The sequence below is a fragment of the Budorcas taxicolor genome, chromosome 5 (assembly GCF_023091745.1).
Source record: "Budorcas taxicolor isolate Tak-1 chromosome 5, Takin1.1, whole genome shotgun sequence".
Classification (NCBI taxonomy): domain Eukaryota; kingdom Metazoa; phylum Chordata; class Mammalia; order Artiodactyla; family Bovidae; genus Budorcas; species Budorcas taxicolor.
In genome coordinates, this window is record NC_068914.1 from 73,289,999 (window position 1) to 73,313,781 (window position 23,783).

The 23,783-nt window shown below is 45.4% G+C and overlaps 1 protein-coding gene across 1 annotated transcript; it reads left to right on the forward strand.

Moving 5' to 3' along the window:
• Window positions 1-8,802: 8,802 nt before the first annotated feature.
• On the forward strand, window positions 8,803-23,060 carry CELA1 (chymotrypsin like elastase 1). Its single transcript, XM_052640880.1, has 8 exons — window positions 8,803-8,842; window positions 9,444-9,526; window positions 10,503-10,603; window positions 11,489-11,614; window positions 12,789-12,925; window positions 14,125-14,270; window positions 22,135-22,284; window positions 23,043-23,060. Exons 1-8 carry the CDS (start codon window positions 8,803-8,805, stop codon window positions 23,058-23,060), a joined length of 801 nt encoding a protein of 266 aa, XP_052496840.1.
• Window positions 23,061-23,783: the final 723 nt, after the last annotated feature.

Here is a 23,783-nt window from a genome sequence, read left to right on the forward strand (position 1 = left end):
TCTCGCATGAACTCCCCACGTGGAGCGGGCCTGCTATGCATGTCAGCTCTTCTCCAAGCAAGTTGGACCCCAGCACACATGGCCACTTTGCCTGAAGTAGAGAACCCCAGCTGCCTGAAGGAGGACCCATTGCTTCCAGGAGGGATTCCTACTTTGAGTAGCGGGCTATCCTCTTGGGCATCACCACATGAGGCTGCCGTGGGACCACACCTGCCTCTCCTTCCCACTCAGGAAGTCTAGGTCCCATGGGGCAGCCCAGCCAAAGAGAAAGAAGAGTGGCCAGCAGCGGGGAAAGAGAAAAGTTCTTTCCCAGCATGAGAAGAGAGTGGTACACAGATCCCAATGGAAATAAAGGTTTTATGGCATGGGTGAAGGAAGTTGGCATTGGGTTCCTCTTCTTCTGGCTAGTCCCTTAGCTGATCTGTCTGGAGGATCCGCTGCTTCAAGTTGTGAAGAATCACGCACATCTGAAAAGTTCTCTCTCAGCCACTGTCTCATCTCTAGATATCCTCTAGCTTTCAATCTGGCCTACACAACTGTGTCAAGCCTGGGCGGACATGAGGAGATATGAGGCTCTTCCTCCTGTGGAACTCCCGCTCGAGCTGGGAAAAAAGCTGAGAACAAGTCATACCAAAACTAGAGATTTTCAGAGCTGGACTAGGTGAGTTAGAACAGTTCCTTTCATTTAGGGAAATCAAGGAAGCCTCACAAAGAAGGTAACCTTAGACCTCAAAGGATGAATCCTCAGGTAGGAAGAGCTCAGTAAGGAAAGATCCCACGTGTGAGAAAAGTCGCAGAGGGGCAGCAGTGCAAGTGGGCGCGGGAAGCAGGAAGACCTCAGGGGGAGGGCGCCGTGGATGGTAGAAGCCAGGTCAGGACCACACTTTGGGTTTTGCGAGCCCTAGGCACTTGAGCCGTCATTAAAAAGTATTAAATTATATTTCTTACAACTGCGTTGGTATTAAGGTGAACACAGTCCAGAGTGATTGTCGAGACTGAGATACATTTGCGGGCCTGAGAAGTCTTATGGGCCTCGGGCACTGTGCCTGCTGCGTTTACTGGGGGAGTCAGCCCTGTAGAACAATGGGTGGGGTCCCCATTGAGAAGACTGTGACCGCCATGCTAATAAGTTCGGTAAGCTCTAGGGAGCCTTAGTCCTTAACTCCAGTCTTAGCCCTACTCTCGGTTCCATTAAGCATCCTGACATTTATCAGGCACTGATTGTCTGCCGTCCGTTTATCTTGATATCCCTCATATTCTCTATAGGATCAGCCAACAGCTCTGCAGCCCAATCTTATGATGCATGCCCAACCAAGGTGCCCTGTCATGGTACTCAGTTTCCTCACCCTGACCCCACAGCAGGAGAGCCTCACCCAGGGCCAGTCAGCTAAGGGTAACCCACAGGAGTGAGAGATGCAGCAGGTTTGGGGGTGAAGGGAGGACCAAGGAAGAGAAGTGCTCAAGAAGAGAGAGAGAGCACTAATGGGGTGGTAGAGGGGCTCAGAAACCAGCTTCGTGGCCTGCCCTTAGCCCAGGCTGGCCTTGACCTATCCCCACATCTGTGCTACTAAAATCCACCCCTCTGATCATTCTCAGCTCAGTTCAGTCGCCCAGTCGTGTCCGACTCTTTGCAACCCCATGGACTGCAGCACGCCAGACTTCCTGTCCATCACCAACTCCCAGAGTTTACCCAAACACGTCCATCGAGTCGGTGATGCCTTCCAGCCATCTCATCCTCTGTCGTCCCCTTCTCCTCCTGCCCCCAATCCCTCCCAGCATCAGTCTTTTCCAATGAGTCAACTCTCTACATGAGGTGGCCGAAGTATTGGAGTTTCAGCTTCAACATCAGTCCCTCCAATGAACACCCAGGATTGATCTCCTTTAGAATGGACTGGTTTGATCTTCTTGCAGTCCAAGGGACTCTCAAGAGTCTTCTCCAACACCACAGTTCAAAAGCATCAATTCTTTGGCGCTCAGCTTTCTTTGCAGTCCAACTCTCACATCCATACATGACTACTGGAAAAACCATAGCCTTGAGTTGACAGACCTTTGTTGGCAAAAGTGCCATTCTCAGGGCTAAACGAAAACCGTAAATCCTGCTTAAAATCTTGATGCTGGTTAGCCCTGTGCTACTGTCCTCTGGCTCCAGAAACCTCTCACCTTAGCACTGAGTGGCTGGTCCCCTCTGGGGATCTATTTCCCACTTGAAGAGAATGTGTGCCATTGTTAAAAATGAATAAATGTCCTAGAATATATTTCTTAGTTTTAATTACAAAAATAAGGGACTTCCCTGGTAGTCCAGGGAGAAGGCAATGGCACCCTACTCCAGTTTTCTTGCCTGGAAAATCCCATGGACGGAGGAGCCTGGTAGGCTGCAGTCCATGGGGTCGCTAAGAGTCGGGCACAACTGAGCGACTTCACTTTCGCTTTTCACTTTCATGCATTGGAGAAGGAAATGGCAACCCACTCCAGTGTTCTTGCCTGGAGAACCCCAGGGACGGGGGAGCCTGGTGGGCTGCCGTCTGTGGGGTTGCACAGAGTCGGACACGACTGAAGCGACTTAGCAGCAGCAGCAGCTGGTAGTCCAGTGGTTAAGATTCCAAACTTCCAATGCAGGGGACATGGGTTTGATCCCTGGTTGGGGAACTAAGATCTGGCAGGCTGCCAGGAGCAGCCAAAAATAATGATAATATTGTAGATAAGTCAAATAACACAGAAAAGTGTGTTTTAAAAGTGAAACTGGGGAATTCCCTGGTGGTCTACTGGTTAGGATTCCAGGCTTTCACTATCATGGCCGGGGATCAATCCCTGGTCAGGGAACTGAGATCTCACAAGCCAAGGTGTACAGCCGAAAAAGTACACACACAAAAAAGGGAAATTGATCATCACAGTGCTCCCATACCTATTGATTCATTGTCTAGAAGTAATCCTTTTCTATAAAGGTAATAATTTCTAGGTATAAACCTTCTGTACCCTGTTTATATATATATATTTATAAGTATATATTACATATATGTGGGTAGCCATTCCTTTCTCCAGGGGCTCTTCCTAACCCAGGGATTGAACCTGGATCTCCTGCATTGCAGGCAGATTCTTTACCATCTGAGACACCCAGGAAGCCCACTATATAAAACAAATATATATAAATAATATATGAATATATTTTTAAAAGGAGAAGGGGGCAGCAGAGGATGAGATGGTTAGAAAGCATCACCAACTCAATGGACATGAATTTGAGCAAACCCTGGGAGATGGTGAAGGACAAAGGAGCCTAATGTGCTGCATTCCATGGGGTTGCATAGAGTAGGATACAGCTTAGCAAAAAACAACAGTGATAAACATATAGGTACACAGAGTACCATATTGTTTGAAACTTGTTATCTTCATTTAATATACCAAGGGCATTTTTTCATATCATGTCATTTAAGTCTAACTTATTCTTTTTATCTCATTTTTTAAAATATTTATTTATTTGGCTGTGCTGGGTCTTAGTTGTAGCACACAGGATCTTCCATCTTCCTTGCAGCATGCAGGATCTTTAGTTGTGGCATGTGGAATCTAGTTCCCCAACCAGGGATCAAGCCCAGGCCCTCTCCATTGGGAGCATGGAGTCTTAGACACTGGACCACCAGCAAGTCCCTAACTCATTCTTTGTAAAAGCTGGATAGTATTCCTTAATATGATTAAACCCAATTTATCCAACTTTCCTCTACTGATGAATATTTAGGTTTTTCCCAATTTTTTGACAAATTTTATGACAAACTACACAAAATTTGATGACAACTGTACTAGAATCCAGGCCTCCCTGATGGGCTCAGATGGTAAAGAATCTGCCTGCAATGCAGGAGACCTGGGTTCAATCTCTGGGTTGGGAAGACCCCCTGGAGGAGGGCATGGCAATCCACTCCGGTATTCTTGTCTGGAGACTCCCTGTGGAGGGACCTGGTGGGCTACTGGCCATGGGGTCACAAAGAGTTGGACACGACTGAGCGACTAAGTCGGAGAAGGCAATGGCACCCCACTCCAGTACTCTTGCCTGGAAAATTCCATGGGCAGAGGAGCCTGGTAGGCTACAGTCCATGGAGTCACGAAGAGTCGGACACGACTGAGCAACTTCACTTTCACTTTTCACTTTCATGCATTGGAGAAGGAAATGGCAACCCACTCCAGTGTTCTTGCCTGGAGAATCCCAGGGACGGGGGAGCCTGGTGGGCTGCCGTCTATGGGGTCGCACAGAGTCAGACACGACTGAAGTGACTTAGCAGAGTGACTAAGTCCAGCACTTACGAGAACCCACATCTTTATACATGTATTTGTGTGCCTCTGTTTATTTCAAAAGGAACTAGCATTGTTCAGAAAAAATGCAGAGCCTCAGCATGAAAGCCAAGCCTTCCTCCACACACCACCCTCCGAATCAGGATGAAGAGTCTGACCAGCACGAGAGATGAGGCTCAGTGTGAGATTAGGCAAGGCACTGAGAGTATTAAGTGCAATGCTTAACAGTCTAATTTTTAAGCAAATACATATTAGGCTTTCCCAAAGAATACAAAGATGGATGTGATATTGACCCTGCCCTCAAAGGCTCACTTTGGAGTCTGTAACCTTCAGGAGGCTCGAGCTTCCTCTTAGACTCCTCATTCTGAGGCTAGAGCCATCTCCCTACCCTCCAGAGGGGGCAGGGAGGTGGAAAGAGAATGACAAAGGAGGCCAGGGTTCCCCAGCCAGCTCAGCCCTCTTCCCCAGGGCCAGGTCTGCTTTAGGTTAGGATCCTGGGGGATCGGGCTGGAGAGGCAGTGCCGGGGTCCAGCCCCGGTGGATCCAGGGAATTCGAAGCGGGGATGGTGTTGGTGAGGAAAACTTATTTATTTATTAATATAAGATTAGATTAGGAAGAAATAGTGTAGTAGGAAAATTAAGTGGAGAAAGAGGGCTGAATAACTTGGCTTACGGGGAAAGCCAATAAAGTTCCAGACAAGGAGCTTGCACTATCTACGTTGGGCCACCGGCGCCCACTTGAATATCTAAGGGTGCCCCTCCTTAGGCTCCCTTTCACGCGGGTCTTAAAAGCCAGGGCAAGTAAGTAGACTTAGTGAGCCGCCCTGCTCCAGGTGGGAATTCAGCCTGAAATTAGAGTAAAGAGGAGACACGGGGGAAACCAGTCCAGCGACTGGCTCCGTCCTCTATTGTTCAGAAAGCCTTTTATACTTTTGATAAAACATGGAGACCAATGCGTAACACAAAGTTATGCAGCGTTAGCAGTCCAGACTTATCAAAACCAGGCTTTTCTCTCTGCATACCTAATTGTATACACAAGTCTTAGGTAATTTACATCATCTTCCGGCCAAAAGGGCCAATTAACATTTTACAGCCTTTTTTCTGATAAGGGTTTGTCAACCAGACTTGTTTGTGTTGATCTTCCCAAAGTCTGGTGCCATTCTCAGAAAGCACTAAATAAAGTTACATTCTTACATAGCAAGGACACAAGAGGAGTGCAGTGATATATTACAAAGAGAAAAGTAATTAACTCAAAAGTCTAGTGTTGCTAACATCAAAACTACTATATATCTTTTTCCATATCCCGTTTACATTGATTAACATCCTCCCAGGTGCCTAAAAGATAAAGAATATGGAGGCCTGGCAGCAGTCATTGAGTCAACAGTGAAAATCCTCTACCAATATAATTTTTAACTCTTTAGAAAAGGCTCTGTATCTTTAAGATGCTTTTAAGCTTTGTGCCTCTCGCAGTTGGGGGGCTGTAAGCAATTCACAAGCTGTAAGAGGTCCGGGGGAACCTGTTAGGCAAGCTAGAGAGTTATCAGAGGGGGTTTTAACTGAAACATCCCTTTCAAATGCAGAAGACTAAAGCCCTGATTTGACTTTTTCCAGAGAATATTAGAAGAGTGGAAAAGCAGGCAGATTCTTATTTTGGGGGGGGGGGGGGGGGGTGGATGCTCAGGAAATTCCAGGGGGAAAACCTGAGGTCTGATTAGCCTTGCCATCAGAGCTCTGCCGCATGACCTTGTCACTGGTGGAATTCCTCATGCTGGCTCCCGGCAAGGCAGCCCTTAGTGCAGTTCCCCGTCCCCTTCCTGGCTTCAGTTCAGTTCGTTCAGTTCAGTTCAATCTCTCAGTCGTGTCTGACTCTTTGCGACCCCATGGACTGCAGCATGCCAAGCTTCCCTGTCCATCACCAACTTTCGGAGCCTGCTCAAACTCATGTCCATTGAGTCGGTGATGCCATCCAACCATCTCATCCTCTGTCGTCCCCTTCTCCTCCCGCCTTCAATCTTTCCCAGCATCAGGGTCTTTTCAAATGAGTCAGCTCTTCGCATCAGGTGGCCAAAGTATTGGAGTTTCAGCTTCAGCATCAGTCCTTCCAATGAATATTCAGGACTGATTTCCTTTAGGATGGACTGGTTGGGTCTCCTTAAAGTCCAAGGGACTCTCAAGAGTCTTCTCCAACACCACAGTTCAAAAGCATTAATTCTTCAGCACTCAGCTTTCTTTATGGTCCAACTCTCACATCCATACACGACTCCTGGAAAAACCATAGCCTTGACTAGATGGACCTTTGTTGGCAAAGTAATGTCTCTGCTTTTGAATATGCTGTCTAGGTTTGTCATAGCTTTTCTTCCAAGGAACAAGTGTCTTTTAATTTCATGGGTGCAGTAATTTTGGAGCCCCCCCAAATAAAGTCTCTCACTATTTTCATTGTTTCCCCATCTATCTGCCACGAAGTTATGGGACCAGATGCCATGATCTTAGTTTTCTGAATGCTGAGTTTTAAACCAACTTTTTCACTCTCCTCTTTCACTTTCATCAAGAGGCTCTTTAGTTCTTCGATTTCTGCCATAAGGGTGGTGTCATCTGCGTATCTGAGGTTATTGATGTTTCTCCTGGCAATCTTGATTCCAGCTTGTGCTTCATCCAGCCCAGCATTTCGCATGATGTACTCTGCATATAAGTTAAATGAGCAGGGTGACAATATACAGCCTTGACCTACTCCTTTCCCTATTCGGAACCAGTCTGTTGTTCCATGTCCAGTTCTAACTGTTGCTTCCTGACCTGCATACAGATTTCTCAGGAGGCAGGTAAGGTGGTCTGGTATGCCCATCTCTTGAAGAATTTTCCATAGTTTGTTGTGATCCACACAGTCAAAGGCTTTGGCATAGTCAATAAAGCAGAAATAGATGTTTTTCTGGAACTCTCTTGCTTTTTCGATGATCCAATGGATGTTGGCAATTTGATCTCTGGTTCCTCTGCCTTTTCTAAATCCAGCTTGAACATCTGGAAGTTCACGGTGCATGTACTGTTGAAGCCTGGCTTGGAGAATTTTGAGCGTTACTTTGCTAGCGTGTGAGATGAGTGCAATTGTGCGATAGTTTGAACATTCTTTGGCATTGCTGTTCCTTGGGATTGGAATGAAAACTGACCTTTCTCAGTCTTGTGGCCACTGCTCAGTTATCCAAATTTGCTGGCATATTGAGTGCAGCACTTTCACAGCATCCTCTTTTAGAGTTTGAAATAGCTCAACTGGAATTCCATCACCTCCACTAGCTTTGTTCATAGTGATGCTTCCTAAGGCCCACTTGACTTCACATTCCAGGATGTCTGGCTCCAGGTGAGTGATCACACCATTGTGGCTTCCTCTGTGCACATCACTGTGGCACCATTCCTGGCTTCTCTCTGCCTAAATCACAGCTCCAGCCCCAGTGCCCATTCAGGGACCTCCCAACCCAGAGTTTGCCACCCACGACCAGGCACTCTGCACCTCCCTCCTTCTTCCTCTCCTGACTCTGATGAGCAGAGCCTCTCATCTCCTGCAGGATACACCTGTCCTGAAACTCCCGATCCTCTGCCCCCACCCTCATAGCCGGAAGACTAGCTTCCTATCCTGAAGGCTCTCTCTTCTCACCCACCCCATACCCTCCTTCTCTGAGAGCTCTTTCATCTGCTATCCATATGACTTTCCTCTAACCTGCTTCCTAATACCGTCCTCCATCAGAAGTCTCTCCACTGAACTTCTCTGGTGGTCCAGTGGTTAAGACGCCTTGCTCCATTGGAGCTGGCACAGATTCCATCCCTGGTTGAGAAAGTACCATATGCCAAGGGGCAGCCAGAGAGAAAAATAAATGCATAAAGTAAAATACACCCAATGGAAACTAAATACCATTAACAATTTGATACCATTGCCACCACAATCACACCTTTTAAAAAATGAATAATAAATAAACATTTGGAAGTATACATTGTTCTTAAAAAAATAATAATTCTCTCCACTGCATCTACTCTGCTTTTGTCGCCCTGCATTTATACCTCTGTCTGTGTCCTGGGGGGATGACCCATCTCCTTCTTTGGGCAGGGAGATGCTGCTGTCTCTTCCTTCTTTCTGCTGACCTTCCAGCCCTGTTTGCCTCTACCTTCTGGTGCATGGGATAGGTCTCTGCACTTACAGTGCCCCAGAGGGCAGTGAGGCAGTGGCAGGTTAGGAGGGGAGCACCCCAAAGGAAAAGCCAGCCCTGTCTTTCCATCTTATTTCTGGTAAAGAGTTTGTTGGATGCTTTTCAACTGAAAGCAGATGATTAATTCAGCCCTGGCCTTGTTCTGTCTTTGATCATAGATAAATTAGTTTACCTGAAAAGAAATCTTTTCATTTGTGTTTCCATGTCACCTGTGATTTTCCCTGCCTTTCACCCACAGCCCTGCCAGTTGGCAGGAAGAAGGTCAGCAAAGCTGCTGATAAGAGGAGTATAAAGAGGGCTTGGTTCATGGCAAGGGGGCAGTGGTCTACTCGCTGGCAACATGCTGCGCTTGCTGGTGTTCGCCTCTCTCGTCCTTTATGGTAAGTGGGTCATCTGGCCGGAGATCTGTAGGGAGGGAGATAGAGCAGGAGGGTCCGAAAGCTTTCACTAAGCCCAGGTCTTATCCTGGGGCAAGCAGGAGACTCTGCCTGTGTGTCTAGCAAAAACTTTACTCTCCTGGAGCTCGTGATAGAAAAGGTCAGGAACCCCTGGCTGACAGGTTCCTGAAGCAGAGAGGAGCCTCTTCCAGGCCCCAGACTCCCCCATCATCCCCGAGGACAGGAAGACATCCTCAGCAGGTGCCTCGGGGCGTGTGTACTGCTTTCCCCCCTGGGGACTCCAGCTAAAGCTCTGTGTGCGGGCAGGTGGGGGTGAGGCGAGGGGTAGAGACCCTGAGCGAGGCTGAGATCACTGGGTCCTGGTGGCTGTGTGAAATGGGTCAGAGCTCTTGGGACACGTAGGGGAAGCAGAAGGCACTTGGACTTCCCTGCTTTCAAAAGGGACCCAGGGAACTCACAGCTGGGCCCCTCATTTGCTGGGAGGAACTGTGAGTTTGCAGACAAAGCACAACTGCCTCCCGCCCTCCCACCCTGAGCTGACCCCACGCTTAGTCATCACTCACTTTTCTTCTGCTCCACAAAGGACACGGCACCCAGGACTTTCCAGAAACCAACGCCCGGGTAGTTGGAGGGACTGCGGTCTCGAAGAATTCTTGGCCCTCTCAGGTGGGTGTTCCTGCACAGCCCCAGACTGCCAATGAAATAAGTGTTGCTTGTGCCCTGATATACATTGTTATGTATATGTGTGCATATCCTTATCTACAGGAAGTTCTCCAGCTGCCTGGATTCTAGATGTTGAAGATGAATGGGACCAGGCTTAGGAGTTTTTTTCTAAATGCAAAAGGAGTTTTTCTCTAAATGCAAAAACACCGACCACACTCAGTTTCCCAGGCACACACACAAACACAAACCTCATGTACGCTCCCAGCGATACCACTTTGACCACACTAGCAAGACTGTATGCCAGACTCACATAGATGCAACACACCTTCACACACACACACACACAGCCCCCTCCATGCAGTGTGTGTCACATGTGAACACACCCTGCCCCCAGCTAGAGCCCCTTGTTTATGTGGCTGTTTAAAGAGTTTCCACTTTCAAAATAGGGCTAGGCTTTGATTTCAGCAATTCTAATTGTGTAAAACTGGCAAACTGACTGGTGAATAGCCATACTTCGAGAGGAATCACTGCAATTAATTCTGAATTAAACCCAATTTACAAAAGTTTGAGCCTCCATTTTCAGGAGTAGAGTTATTGTGTGTGATAAGAGCCACCAAAGGAGGAGGCGTGAACTGATTAAAACGAAGGCTCCAGCGGCGTTTCTAAGCATCCGCTGAATGAAGGGCCAGGGTGTATCTTGAAAACACTAGAGGGGAGTTCTGGGGACCTCGGCTTGTGAATTAGGTGATAGAGCAATTCCATGGCTACATTTCCTTCCCAAGAGGCAATCGAGGTAGAAGGACCTGGGTTCTTGGCCCTTTGCAACAACCTAGTGTAACGATGCCAAATGCACTGTATGTGTAGCCCAGATGGTTGGCAGATATTTTGAGGGACGGCAGGAGTTTAAGGAGATCTTGGTTTGGGACAAAGTTTTTTTAAAAACACCAACCTATTCCTCTTTTCTTCTCTCCCCGTCTAGATTTCCCTTCAGTACAAGTCTGGAAGTTCCTGGTATCACACCTGTGGTGGCACCCTCATCAAACAGAACTGGGTGATGACAGCTGCTCACTGTGTGGATAGGTGAGAAAAACAAGCCAGCTTTTCTGAGCCCCTGGGAGGAGAAGAATCTGGTCCTTCTAGAGGAATATGTATCCTGGACCACTCAGGACAAGACTTAAGAAGGAGTTTGGGGGCCTGCAGGGAGGTAGTAAGATGAAAAGTACAAACTGTACTTTTCAAAGCCTGGCATCAGACAAGTTCATGTTCAAATCCAGTCCCACCTTCTTCTAGCTATGTGAACTTGGATGGCTTACTTAGCTCCCTAAGCTCTTACTCTCTTATCTCTAATGGGGTAATAATACCTACTTTGTAGAATTATTGTGAAGATTAAGTAGATAAATATTTAAGTACCAGTCAATGCCTGATTGGTAACCATTTTTTCATATTTATCTTGAGCAATGGTTCTTAAATTTGAGCATGTATCAGAATCACCTACAAGGCACAGATTGCTGGGCCCCACCCAGTAGAGTTCCTGATAGAGAACTCCAGGCTGAGTCCTGATAATCGGCATTTCTAGCAAGTTTCCAGGTTCTACTGATGCTGCTGGTCCAGGGACCATGTTTTAAGAACTCTTGGTCTAGAAGTTTATATACCTCTCAACATCCCTTTGTGGTCTGAGAGACATTCTTTCATTTATGCCCACCACACTTCTCCCAAGTTATGAGATATTCAGCCTCTGATATTGGGGAAATGAAGCTGATAGTAGTTTTTGTCACGTCCACAAGTTAGCAAATTGGGGATGAGAGGGCTAGTTACTTCTTCATCTCCCAGGGTCTTCCATATTCCCTCTGCCTGGGCCAGAAAAGATGAGTTCCTGTCCTAAAAATGAGATGGAAGATGCCTTCCCGACTTTTCTCTGAGAGGAGGAAAAAAAGGCTCACTCAGGGGTTCCCTCTCTCCCTTCAGCCAACTGACCTTCCGTGTGGTGCTGGGAGAACACAACCTGAGCCAGAACGATGGCACTGAGCAGTACATCAGCGTGCAGAAGATCGTGGTGCACCCGTCCTGGAACAGCAATAACGTGGCTGCAGGGTAGGGCAAGGTGGCGCTGGCCTGGGGCTGGGAGGTGGGGGGCTAGCTGCCCAGCCACAGGGTCTGGGCTTCCTTCACATTCATCCAGGAGGACTTTGAGAATTAAGATGCTGGGGGGCTTCCCCAGTGGCTCAAGTGGTAAAGAATCTGCCTGCAATACAGGAGACACAGGAGATGTGGGTTCGATTCCTGGGTCAGCAAGATCCCCTGGAAGAGGAAATGGCAACCCACTCCAGTATTCTTGCCTGGAAAATCCCATGGACAGAGGAGCCTGATGGGCTACAGTCCATGGGGCTGCAAAGGGTTGGACATGACTGAGCACACACTAGGGTTTGAGAACATTTGAAGGTCTTTGGGATTTGTTTGATCTGGGCTGGTCTGCATTATTGGATCCCCTGAAGCTGCTTCTCTGCAGAGTTCAATGTTCCTGTTTCTATTGTTATTTATTATTCATTTTATGGCACAGACTCCATTAGCAAAAGGCTTTCCTTGTAGCTCAGTTGGTAAAAAAGTCTGCCTGCAGTGCAGGAGACCTGAGTTCCATCCCTGGGTCACAAAGATCCCCTGGAGGAGGAAATGGCAACCCACTCCAGTTTTCTTGCCTGGAGAATCCCATGAACAGAGGAGCCTGACAGGCTACAGTCCGTGGTGTCGTGAGAGTCAGACACGACTTAGCTACTATACCACCACCATTAGCAAAAACGGACTTCCTAAAAATGAATCTTATAGTAAGAAAACTTCAGCAAGACTGAGCTGTAAACTTTTGTAAAGGAAGTGGTTAAAAGGGTGGCCAGTCTATAGAGTGTGGGAGTGGGATTGGGCTCCAGTAACTGGGGTATATCTGCAAAGCATCTTAGGTCTTTCTCATTTGAGAACTCTTCTCCACTACCAAGATCACAGCCCTCCACTCAGAAAAGAGCTTCACTCCCCAGGGCTGCAAATAAGAACTAGTGACCGTGCCAAGACCTCACCAGCAGGGGCTGCTGTTACACATAGAATATCCTAGACCCCAAATACGCAATTCCTCAAGTTTGAAGCTTGGCGAGTCCTCTCCTTCTTCGTAGTCACTGGTTTCTGATCCTGTGGGGACACAAAGCTTAGGGAGGGCTTATCCCTATGCTGAGCTGAAGGAAGTTCCGGTCCTGCGAGCAAGCAATCTCCTTTCTACCCGCAGTTACGACATCGCAGTGCTGCGCCTGGCCCAAAGTGCTACCCTCAACAGCTATGTCCAGCTGGGTGTTCTGCCACAGTCAGGAACCATCCTGGCTAACAACACGCCCTGCTACATCACAGGCTGGGGCAGGACTAAGAGTAAGTTGCCTGCACTGGCACCATCCATCCCCCGCATGGATACTGATTAGGTAGCTGAGCTTCTGCAGCCCTTGTTTTGTGGTCCTAAGTGTTCAGAGCCGGAGGCCAGGAACCAGAGGAACCACCAGAGATAAAATAACTGGTGGGTGAAATCAACCTAAGAACAAGCCATGCAACAGTCAATTCAGAGATTCACAGACTCTTAGCAACAAAAAAAATAAGGCCTTACCTCAGAGAGTATTTTTTACTAGCCTCTCATTTTATATATGAGGAAACTGAGGCCCAAAGAAAGTAAAGATTTTGTTCAAGGTCACATGACTAGATAGTGACTAGTTAGTACCTGGTTAGCTGGGGCCAGAATGCTGGTATCTTGGCTCCCACTTTTGTGGTCACTACAGCATCATGCTACCTCCATAGACAAATCACTGGGCTGTGGGTTGGAGTGAAAGAGCCAGGGGTGGTTGCAGGTCCAAAGAAGTCAAGGCACAGGAGGCCTCAGCCTTCTTCTGGTCAATCATGGGAGGATTACTGGAAGGGAAAGTCACTGGATGACACGGAAAGGTGGGAGAGGCTATGAGCAGAGATGGTTAACAAGGGAAGAGACAGCAGGCCTGGTGCAGAAAGCTGAGAGCCACTGGGCAGGATCTGAGCTCTGCAGGAGAGGTGAGGTCTTGCTGTGAGCAACAGTCTACTGGGAAAACCTGGGACTGAGACAGACATGCTTCTAATCCAGCTTTGCTCTTGCTTCACTTAATGTCATTGTGATTCAATTCCCTAATCTGTATATAACATGAAAGTGTTGTTGTAAGGATCCACACACACACACAAAAATCAGATAAAGGAAAACTGCACCAAGTTCTTAAGAAATGGAAAGAAGGCTGCACAGTTCCAGTTCTACTCCATGGGGTTTATGGTGTAAGGAAGCAGGACAGACAGATGAGTTATTAACAATAAGACCATTCTAGTTACTTAACTAAAGTAGTCATGAGTTAGTGGTTTGGAATCTGGGAATACTAGTCAAGGAAGGTGCCTGTACCTTTCACCTGAAGAGAAACAAGAGGACATCTATGACATGGCAGAGAAAAGGAGCTTACCCTGACCTCAGCTTTCATCAGAGCTTGGGAAAGTTTGGCCAGGTGTGGAAGGTTTTCCCTGCACAGCATCTGGGGCTGACCTCTAAAGTTGTGTGTGCTGTTCAGCCAATGGGCAGCTGGCCCAGACCCTGCAGCAGGCTTACCTGCCCTCCGTGGACTACGCCACCTGCTCCAGCTCCTCCTACTGGGGCTCCACCGTGAAGACCACCATGGTGTGCGCTGGAGGAGACGGAGTTCGTGCTGGATGCCAGGTGAACACAGGCTCAGAGTGTCCGAAGTCTCACCCCAGCTCCCTCTCTTCTCTGCCTCTCACCCCCTACCTTTTCCCCACCTTCTATTCCACACCTACTCCCACCCGTAAATACAGACCCAACTTTCTAGTCTAGTGTCTGGATGAGAATTATTCTGTGCTGATAAGTGTGTATTCAAGGAATCTCAAAGTTGAAAGGAAACTTAAAATTCATCTTGCCTGCCTGATGCCCTCACCTCAAAAGTTTGTATGTGGCCTAACATTTGTGTTGGTATATGTGTGTCCTTTAGAAGTTATTGGTGCCTTAGACTTTTAATGGCTGCGGTAGGGCTAGGCCTGGATTAGTGGTTGTGACTGTGTACAGGGTAGCTTCCCTCCCGTCAACCCCAATTTTTCTTTCTTTCTTTTTTTTTAAATATTCTGTTTATTTATTTGACTGAGCCAGGTCTTAGTTGTAACAGGTGAGATCTTCTGTCTGGGATCTTTAGTTGTGGCATGTCAACTCCCAGTTTCAGTATGTGGGATCTAGTTCCCTGACCAGGGATCAAACCCAGGCCCCCTACATTGGGAGCGCAGAGTCTTAGCCATTCAGGGAAGTCCTGACCCTAATTTTTCTTATAGCTCCTCTACCACCACCCTTTTGACCCAGTAGTATTGATAGCAATATATATATACAGGTAAATACGGTAGGGGAAAGTACACTAAATAGCTTTATAATAGTATATATATAAACTATTATAAAATTATATATATGTATAAATCATCTATTTACACAAGATCAATCAGCAATACACCATCTTACAGATTTGGTACTGCAGTCCAATAAAAGTTCTTGATTATCTGCTAAATGCTAGTCACTGTGTTTGATTCATCTTTGTATCAAAAATACAAAAGATACAAAGATGAATATAAACACAGTCTAGTGGAGGAATGGAAAGAGCAGACATAGGACAGAACGTCTACAGTGTGGCTAAGTGTTATCATAAAGACATGCCTAAAGGTGATACAGGAGTCCAAAAAACAGATACTCCCCTCTCTACCTGTTGGTGTCAGAAAAGACTTTCCTTCCCTGAGAAGCTAGAGTTCGTAGTGAGTCATGAAGTTTAAACAGAAAGCCAGGCAAGAAAAAAGAGGAAAAAATATTCAGAGAGAGAACATGAAGAAAGACATGGGCTAAGAACCTAGAACACACAGAGAATTATAAGGCATTCCCTTCAGCTACAGCAGCGGTCAGGGCTCACAGCCTCCAGCACCCAACTTGCTGCCTCTGTTTTTTGTGTGGCCCGTGAGCTAAGAATGTTTTTTATATTTTTTTTAATGGTTGGGAAAAAATTTAAAAAGGAAGAATATGTTATGACACATGAAAAATATAAAATTTCAATGTTTGTTTTAAAAAGGTTTCCCTGGAATGCAGTTAGACTTGTTCATGACATTGTTTATGGCTGCATTCGTGGGGATGAACAGTTGCGAGAGGGACAGTATGACCTGCAAAGCCTGAGGTACTTACTCTTTGGCTCTTTACAAAAAAAAAATGTGCTGACCTCTGGGCTGCAACATAAACTATTACCATTCTAGGGAATGTCAGGAGATGACACTAGAGATGGGTAGGAGCCACAGGACTTGGGCCTTCATTCAAATAGCATGCTTGGGACATGCACTTTATCTTAGGCACTGGGAAACCCCTCAAGAGTTTTAAACAGGAGAACAGCGTGAGCAGATTTGCCTTTTAAAATCACTCTCTGATGATAAGGTAAGTGTGTATTTGAAGAGGGCAAAATTAGCAGGGAGACTGCTTAGGAGACTGTTTCAATTATCTAGGCAAGAAATCTGAGGGTCCGAGTTAGCGCAGTGGAGAGGAGGGAGGCGGAGGAGCAGCAGTGACTTCCAGGCATCTCAGTTAAGTGATTTGAGGGAGGGGTTTGCAGCCTCCAATGAGACAAGATTTCTAGGATTTCGGAGGGAAAGTGATGAATATGGTTCTGGACAAATTGAGTCTGAGATCTCAGTGGGACATTCAGCTATAGTTTAACTGGTAAGAAACCAGATATAAAGAGGGTAGAGCCTGGAGGAGAAAACTGGGCTAGAGATAAGTTCAACAGGAAGTGAGATCCCTCAAACTCTCCCACCCTCTACTCCCTACTCTTCAGGGAAAAGTGGTAGAATGAGGAAAAAAGAAAATAAAACAGTGGTTTGGGGGAAGAACTGTGATAACAGAAATAGTTGAGTGTTTCAGGGATAGGTGGAGGACAAAGGATCCGTAAGGATCTAAGAAGTAAGAGGAAACCATAGTAATAAGGGTTTTACAAACTCTCAGGAAATACTGACAGGTCATCACATAGCATACAGTGAAGCCAGGAGCCACAGTGCATAACTGAAAGTAGCTTCTTCGGCAGTTGACAGATCACTGGTAACTATGGCCAGAACAGTTTCAGTGGAGTGATGAGGACAGAAGCTTGATTGAAAGGTAACGCATGAAGAGGCAATAAGAAATAGCAAGAAACATAGAATACTCTTTCAAGAATCTTGGATGAAAGAGGAATTTAAAAGTCTGGTAGCTTTCAGGAGGATGAAAGTCATGGAGCGGGTGCATCTTTTAAGATCGAAGAAAACTGAGTGTATTTCTGGGCAGAGCGGAAAGGATCCTGTAGAGTCAGAGAAAGGGAATAAATGGATGATGCAAGACCCCAGGGGCCACCCCAGGGGTAGCTCAGCTGGTAAAGAATCTGCCTACAATGCAGGAGACATGGGTTCAAACCCTGGGTCGGGAAGATACCCTGGAGGAGGGCATGGCAACCCACTCTAGTATTCTTGCCTAGAGAATCCCCATGGACAGAGGAGCCTGGCGGGCTACAGTCCATGGAGTTGCAAAGAGTCGGACATGACTGAGCGACTAAGCACAGCACAGCACAGCACAGCAAGATCCCAGAGGGGAAGGAAGAGATGAACCAAGAACACAGGTGGAGCTGGCTTTGAATAGAAGAGGGACACAGAAACATGCATGGATATGAAAGAATGTGCAGGCTGAGTAGCTCAAATTTGGTGGGTGTTCTGTAATTGCTTCTATTTACGCATGAACTAGGAGTCAAATTAAATGTGGGAAATGAAGGGGTAAAAGGGTTGGATGGATTTGGATTAATTAAGATGAATGGAGAAAGACTGGCCTCCATGATGTTGCTGATAGGCTGAGGTTAGAGACCATGCAGTAATCATATGGGTAAATTATTCACTCCATTCAAAGATCTAGTTGTAGGGAATGGATTAGTTCAGGGCTGGGTTTTCATGCATTATTGAAACATAAAGACAGTATTGCAGATCAAATGCAAGCTCTAAGCTAGGTGGAGGAGGAAGAGAAGCCAGAAGGAGACTGGTAGGCTGGCTGAAATAGTAGAATCAAAAATTAAAGGTTTTTTTGGTGAGCACTTAGTACTATGAAAGTAAGGTGACCAACTCATCCCAGTTTTCCCAGGACTTCCCCAGGGTCAGCTGAAAAAAAACCCGAAACCACACAACTTACAAGTTAAGAGTTTTGTTTTATTGGATGAACTTCCTGAAGATTGTAGCCTGGAAGACACCCTCTCAGACAGCTCAGAGGAACAGTTGCAAAGAGGTAAGGAAGGAGCCAAGGGATGTTAGAATTTTTGCTGGGGGGGAAAAAAAAGTCAGCCATCAAAGATTACTGCCAATAACAAGAAACAGACATCTCCAGTGAATGGTTTCAGTGCTTTTCTCTGTATGGGAAGATGCAAGAGTCTGGGCTCATAGAAACCAGCCCTTTGATATTCACTGTAACTATCTAGGGTCAGTATCATTTTTCGCCATCCTGAAATCCCTTCAGGATGTGGAAAGCAGCTGCGGGGGCAGGTGGCTTGATAGTGGGCAACATTCATTGTTTCCCAGAATAGTAGGCAACACTTTGTTTACTGACACAGCAGGCAACGTTTTTTTTGTCCACATCTAAAAGTCCTGTATCCTGGGAATGCTACCTGCAAGTTAGGGCAAAAAAAAAAGATGCGGGACTTCCCTGGTGGTTTAGCGGCTAAGGCTCAGCGCTCTGAATACAGGGGGCTCTGGGTTCGATCCTTGGTCAGAGAACTAGATTCCACATGTCACAACTAAGACCCAGTGCAGCCAAATGAATAAATAAATAAATGAAGACAAACACAGAAGTTAAATTCTTCCAGTTCCTCACCAGCCAGCCTCACCTATAACCTCTTAAGGTTTAACCTTTCTGAGTTTAATTTACTTTCCCCTGCTCTCTCTCAAAGTCTTGAACTCTGAAAAACTAGAGTACTTTCCTTCTGGCTGACACTGCAAATCAGATATTCTCTGAGGCCATTGTGTCTCCACAGTCCCTTCCCAATGGAATTTCCCAAATATTGTGTCTCGGTTTTGGGGCTTTCAGATTTCTGTATCCCCCGCCAATATCCTCAGAGGGGATTCACTAAACGCCTCTCACCTCAATCTACCCACTCCCACTGAGCTCTCTCCCAGCTCTTCCTTCTGCCCTAAAATCCTCAGCCATATCCTCCTTCACTACAGAGCTTTTGTTTCTTTTCAGGTCAATTAGCATAAGACAGAAATACGGTACACCATTCAATTACCTTCCATTCCTCTAGTTTAGAAATACTCTCAAATCCCTATTAGCATTTAGGTGGAAGATATTTAAATTGTTTTGTATTGAGTACAATAACCTAAAGGAATATATATCTTTCTTTTTATAAAAAGAATAACCATCTTCTTTACCCAAACATAGTTAGGGTGGGGTACAGCTACTTCCTTAAAAAAAAAAAAATTAGCCCCAATTTGAACTTTTGGTCTCTTTCCCTACTTCTTTTTTTTTTGTTGTTTTTTTCATTGAATGATGACTTTGTTTAAGGTGGCATATAAAACTCTGAGGCTTGATAGTGGGAAAGAACAATCATGTGTTTCTTCTTTGACCTGGAGTTCTCCCTCCCTAGAGGGGACTACTTTTAACTCTTGAGTTGACTTCTTTTATGTCTACCTCCGCTCTCTAAAAGCGTATACTTATATTGCTACTTAATTTTTCACTTCAGGCATTATGCAAGATATGGAACTTCTCTTCCTTTACACATTTATACTTGCCCTTCAAGCATGAATTTTTCTGATCCCCACCCCAACCTCCCTAAATAATTTCTCTTAAACTAACATTTAGTATTTATTATAATTATGTAAAATGCTATTCCCTGAATAATTTTGTTTTCCCTAGAGTTAATCATTGTCTTTCAAAATTTGCATAAAATATATATTCATGGCAAATAGATGGGGAAAAAATGGAAACTGGCAGGTTTTATTTTCTTGTGCTTAAAAATCACTGCAGACGGTGACTGCAGCCATGAAATCAAAAGACACTTGCTCCCTGGAAGAAAAGCTATGGCAAACCTAGATGGCATATTAAAAAGCAGAGGCATTACTTTGCTAACAAAGGTCCATATAGTCAAAGCTGTGACTTTTGCCGTAGTCACACAGATGTGAAAATTGGACAATAAAGAAGGTTGAGCGCCGAAGAAATGATCCTTTTGAATTGTGGTGCTGAAGAAGACTTGAGAGTCGCTTGGACAGCAAAAAGATCAAACCAGTCAGTCCTAAAGGAAACCAACCCTGAATATTCATTGGAAGGACTGATGCTGAAGCTGAAACTCCCATACTTTGGCCACCTGATGAGAAGAGCTGACTCAATGGAAAAGACCCTGATGCTGGGAAAGATTGAGGGCAGAAGGAGAAGATGACGACAGAGGATGAGATGGTTGGATGGCATCACTAACTCAATCGACATGAGTTTGAGCAAACTTTGGGAGATAGTGAAGGACAGGGAAGTCTGGCGTGCTGCAGTCCATGGGGTCACAAAGAGTTGGACAAGACTTATTGACCAGACAACAACCAACAACATACTCAACTCATCACCAGTTCAGCCTTAAACTCTCCACTAATTTATAACTGACCTATCTTATCTTCTCTTGACCCTGGTGTTCTGTGTCTTGGTATGGGTCTATTTGCATTCATTTTGAGGGACAGTGAGTTTTTTCATCCTGGAAACTCCAGACCTTTGGTTCTGAAAATGTTTATTTATTGATGATTTCCTCCCCTCCGTTTTCACTTTTTGTTTCTAGAATTCCTGTTACTCACAATCCACCTCCTAAACTGGTTCTCCTATTTTCTTATTTTCTCTCTATATAGTTTGTCTATCTCCTAGCCTAATATTTCATTTCTACCATCATATTCATGTTTCCAAAGGCTTTTTGTTTTCTGAATGCTCTAATAGCTTGCTCTTCTTATATCATGGATATAATACTTATATAGTTTTATTGTTTGTAGTCTTCTCCCTGCATAATCTTGGTTGTCTTCATTTTTGGTTTATTTCTTTCTCTTTATTTTGATCTTTATTTTTTTAATTTTTAAAAAAATTTTTTATTGGAGTATAGGTAATTTACAATGTTGTGTGAGTTTTAGGTATACACGAAGTAGAATCAGTTATACATATATTCACTTTTTTTTTTCATTCTTTTCCCACATGGGCCATTACAGAATATTGAGTAGAAGTTCCCTGTGCTGTACAGTAGGTTCTTATTAGTTACCTATTTTACATATAGTACTGTATATATGTCAATCCCAATCTCCCTATTTTCCCTCCCCACCCATTTGTCTCTCCCCTGATAATCATAAGTTTGCTTTCTACATCTGTGACTCTATTTCTGTTTTAGATTCCACATATAAGTGATATCATATGATATTTGTCTTTCTGTGTCTGACTTACTTCACTCAGGATCTTTATCTTTATATTGAGGCTTTCTTCCCTGGTGACCCAGATGGTAAAGAGTCTGCCTGCAATGCAGGAGACCCGGGTTCGATGCCTGGGTTGGGAAGATCCCCTGGAGAAGGAAATGGCAACCCACTCCATAATTCTTGCCTGGAGAATCTCATGAACAGAGGAGCCTGGAGGGCTACAGACCATGGGGTCGCAAAGAGTCAGACACGACTGAGCGACCAACACTTTCTTAGATGTTTGGTCATCCTTGACCATCTGCTCTTATTTCAGAGTAGGACAGTGGCAAGCTGATAGGTACCTCTGAGCCATAGGTGGGGTTCATCTATAGGGAACTGCTTTGTCAGGTGATCTGGCTAGGCCGTTTCATTGGAGGACTTCTAACGATAGTACCTCAAAGTCTTCCCTCTTGTGCTGGTCAGATTCTTCAGTGAAATAGCTTCCAATTTTATGTCTGGAATCACAGAACTGACATCTGGGAACTGAGTAAGCAAAAGAATATCAAGGTCATAATCTGTAAACTCAGATTCTTCCGATTCTGAGCCCAAGCACGTAACCACTACCCAATACAGCACTTTCTCTTCTCTTTACCTCAGTTTAGTTTAACATGTTTTGACTACCTACCCTGTTATCTAAATGCTGTCTAATTAGACCCATTGGTCTGAATGCTTGGGGGTAGGTAAATCATTAGAACACCCTATTTCCCCCCACTGTAGGTTCAATTTAAGTCAGTAATAGCTATTGAACTTAAGACATTCAAAGTTCTAGGCTAGCACTGCAGAGCGGAAAATATCAGCAAGATGTAGTTCCTGTCTCAAGAAGATCACAGATAAGCGTGGGAGTTAGAAACAAATTATGAAACCAAAACACAAGGCAGAACATGACAAACATGCTGCAAAAGAAAGGAAGAAGTACTATAATTGTTTACAAAGTGGGGATACGAAGGAAGTAGGGATTTCAATTGGAGCTTTTATACAGTACGGGATTTATAAACAGAGATGTGGGTGGGTAGGGTGTAAGCAGAAACGAAGGCCCAAAGATCCATAGATGTGGAGTTTTAGGACTCTGCTTCTCTTCCCCACAGGGTGATTCTGGGGGCCCCCTTCACTGCTTGGTGAATGGCCAGTATGCTGTCCATGGTGTGACCAGCTTTGTATCCAGCCTGGGCTGTAATGTCGCCAAGAAGCCCACAGTCTTCACCCGGGTCTCTGCTTACATCTCTTGGATAAATAATGTGAGTCCTCTCAAATGATGGGATGAAATACAGTCACCTGGAGATTCATGCATTGACTAAGGTGGGGAGCAAAAGTTGGGCAGGAGAAGCCATCATCTTCCTCATCACCTTCAAATAGTTATTTACCCCTTTCCCTTCCCTTCTAGTGAACTTTCCCCTGATAGTGTTGCCATCCTGAGTTCCTCTTCACATACCTACTAAGCAGGCTTCACCATATTGTTTACTACTTAGAGTAAGGTGGCAACAGCAGGCCTGAACCAGGTGCCTATCACGGCTGTCCAAGTCAAGGCCAAGGGGAAAATGGCTTCAGAAAGGCCTGCACACTCCAGGCAAGGGAATAGGCACTAACATTCTCCCCCCACCAGTTCTTTCTAAGGGCATCATGAGAATTTGCTCTACCATTTGGCAAGAGGTTTTACCACCTTAAACAGTGCTTGAGTGCTAGGTGAGAATGTACCTACACTGACCTGGTGGTAGAGCCTCACACCATCCCACCTGTGCCCTCCAGCCTTCAAACACATTCTGGAGTCTTGTGGCATGAACCTTGACTTACAACCAGTTCAAGGTCTGCCACTAAGTTCCGAGTATGTGCTTATAGCACTGAATTGTCCTGGCCCAGTTAAGAACTGCTTCCTGCCTCCCACCCTCACAACTCCCCATAAACCCAGTACAGGGCCATACTCAACTAGGAGCCCTGAAGAAAAAAGAAAGGAGGTGAGCAGAAGTTGCTGACTGGATATAACTGGTTTTTCCTTTAGGCCATTGCCAGCAACTGAACATCTTTCTGAGTCAGGCAGCCTTCCCAAGATGATTCTGGGACTGACAGCAGAACTTGAGGCCAACAAGGAAAAAACCAGTCTAAGAGACTATTGAGCCAGATGTGGAAAAGCAAATAAAATTGAATATACATAACACCCTGTGTCTTTTTATTTGTAATTAAGCCTTCTAGGGGAAAGGCAGTTATAGGGCCTGAGTTGGATTTCACCAGATTTCTGGGCTGGTTCTTCCATTTGCTGCCATCTCTATCAGTTCACAAACTAAGCCAAGTGAAAGTGGCCTTACATTATCCTTTTTGGATTATGTTAGATCTACCCATCTGTTAATCTGCCTGTCTGCCCCTCCTCCCATGCATATTTGCTATATTCAGAGGCACAGAGGGCTTTAAAAATGTTCCAGAATGACAAAATGTGCCCTGACTCTCCAGACAGACTGGGGGCTCAGCTTTCTTTTGGTTCTCCTGTCAGTGCCTAGAACAGTGCTCACGCCAAAGTTCTGAGTCATGACAACTGTGGGGATACATTAGAGATAGGAGTATAAGATTGGGTGGTAGGTCAGGTGCCAGCAGACAGTGAAAGTGACAAATCAGAAAGGAGATAGAGAGGAAAGAATTGAAAAAATGAGAAAAGAAGATGCAGAACAAAGAAAGGAAAGGATTGAGGGGAAAAGAATATGGGGCCTCAAGTTACGTATGAGTCAGCACTTCAAGGTTGGACTAAAAC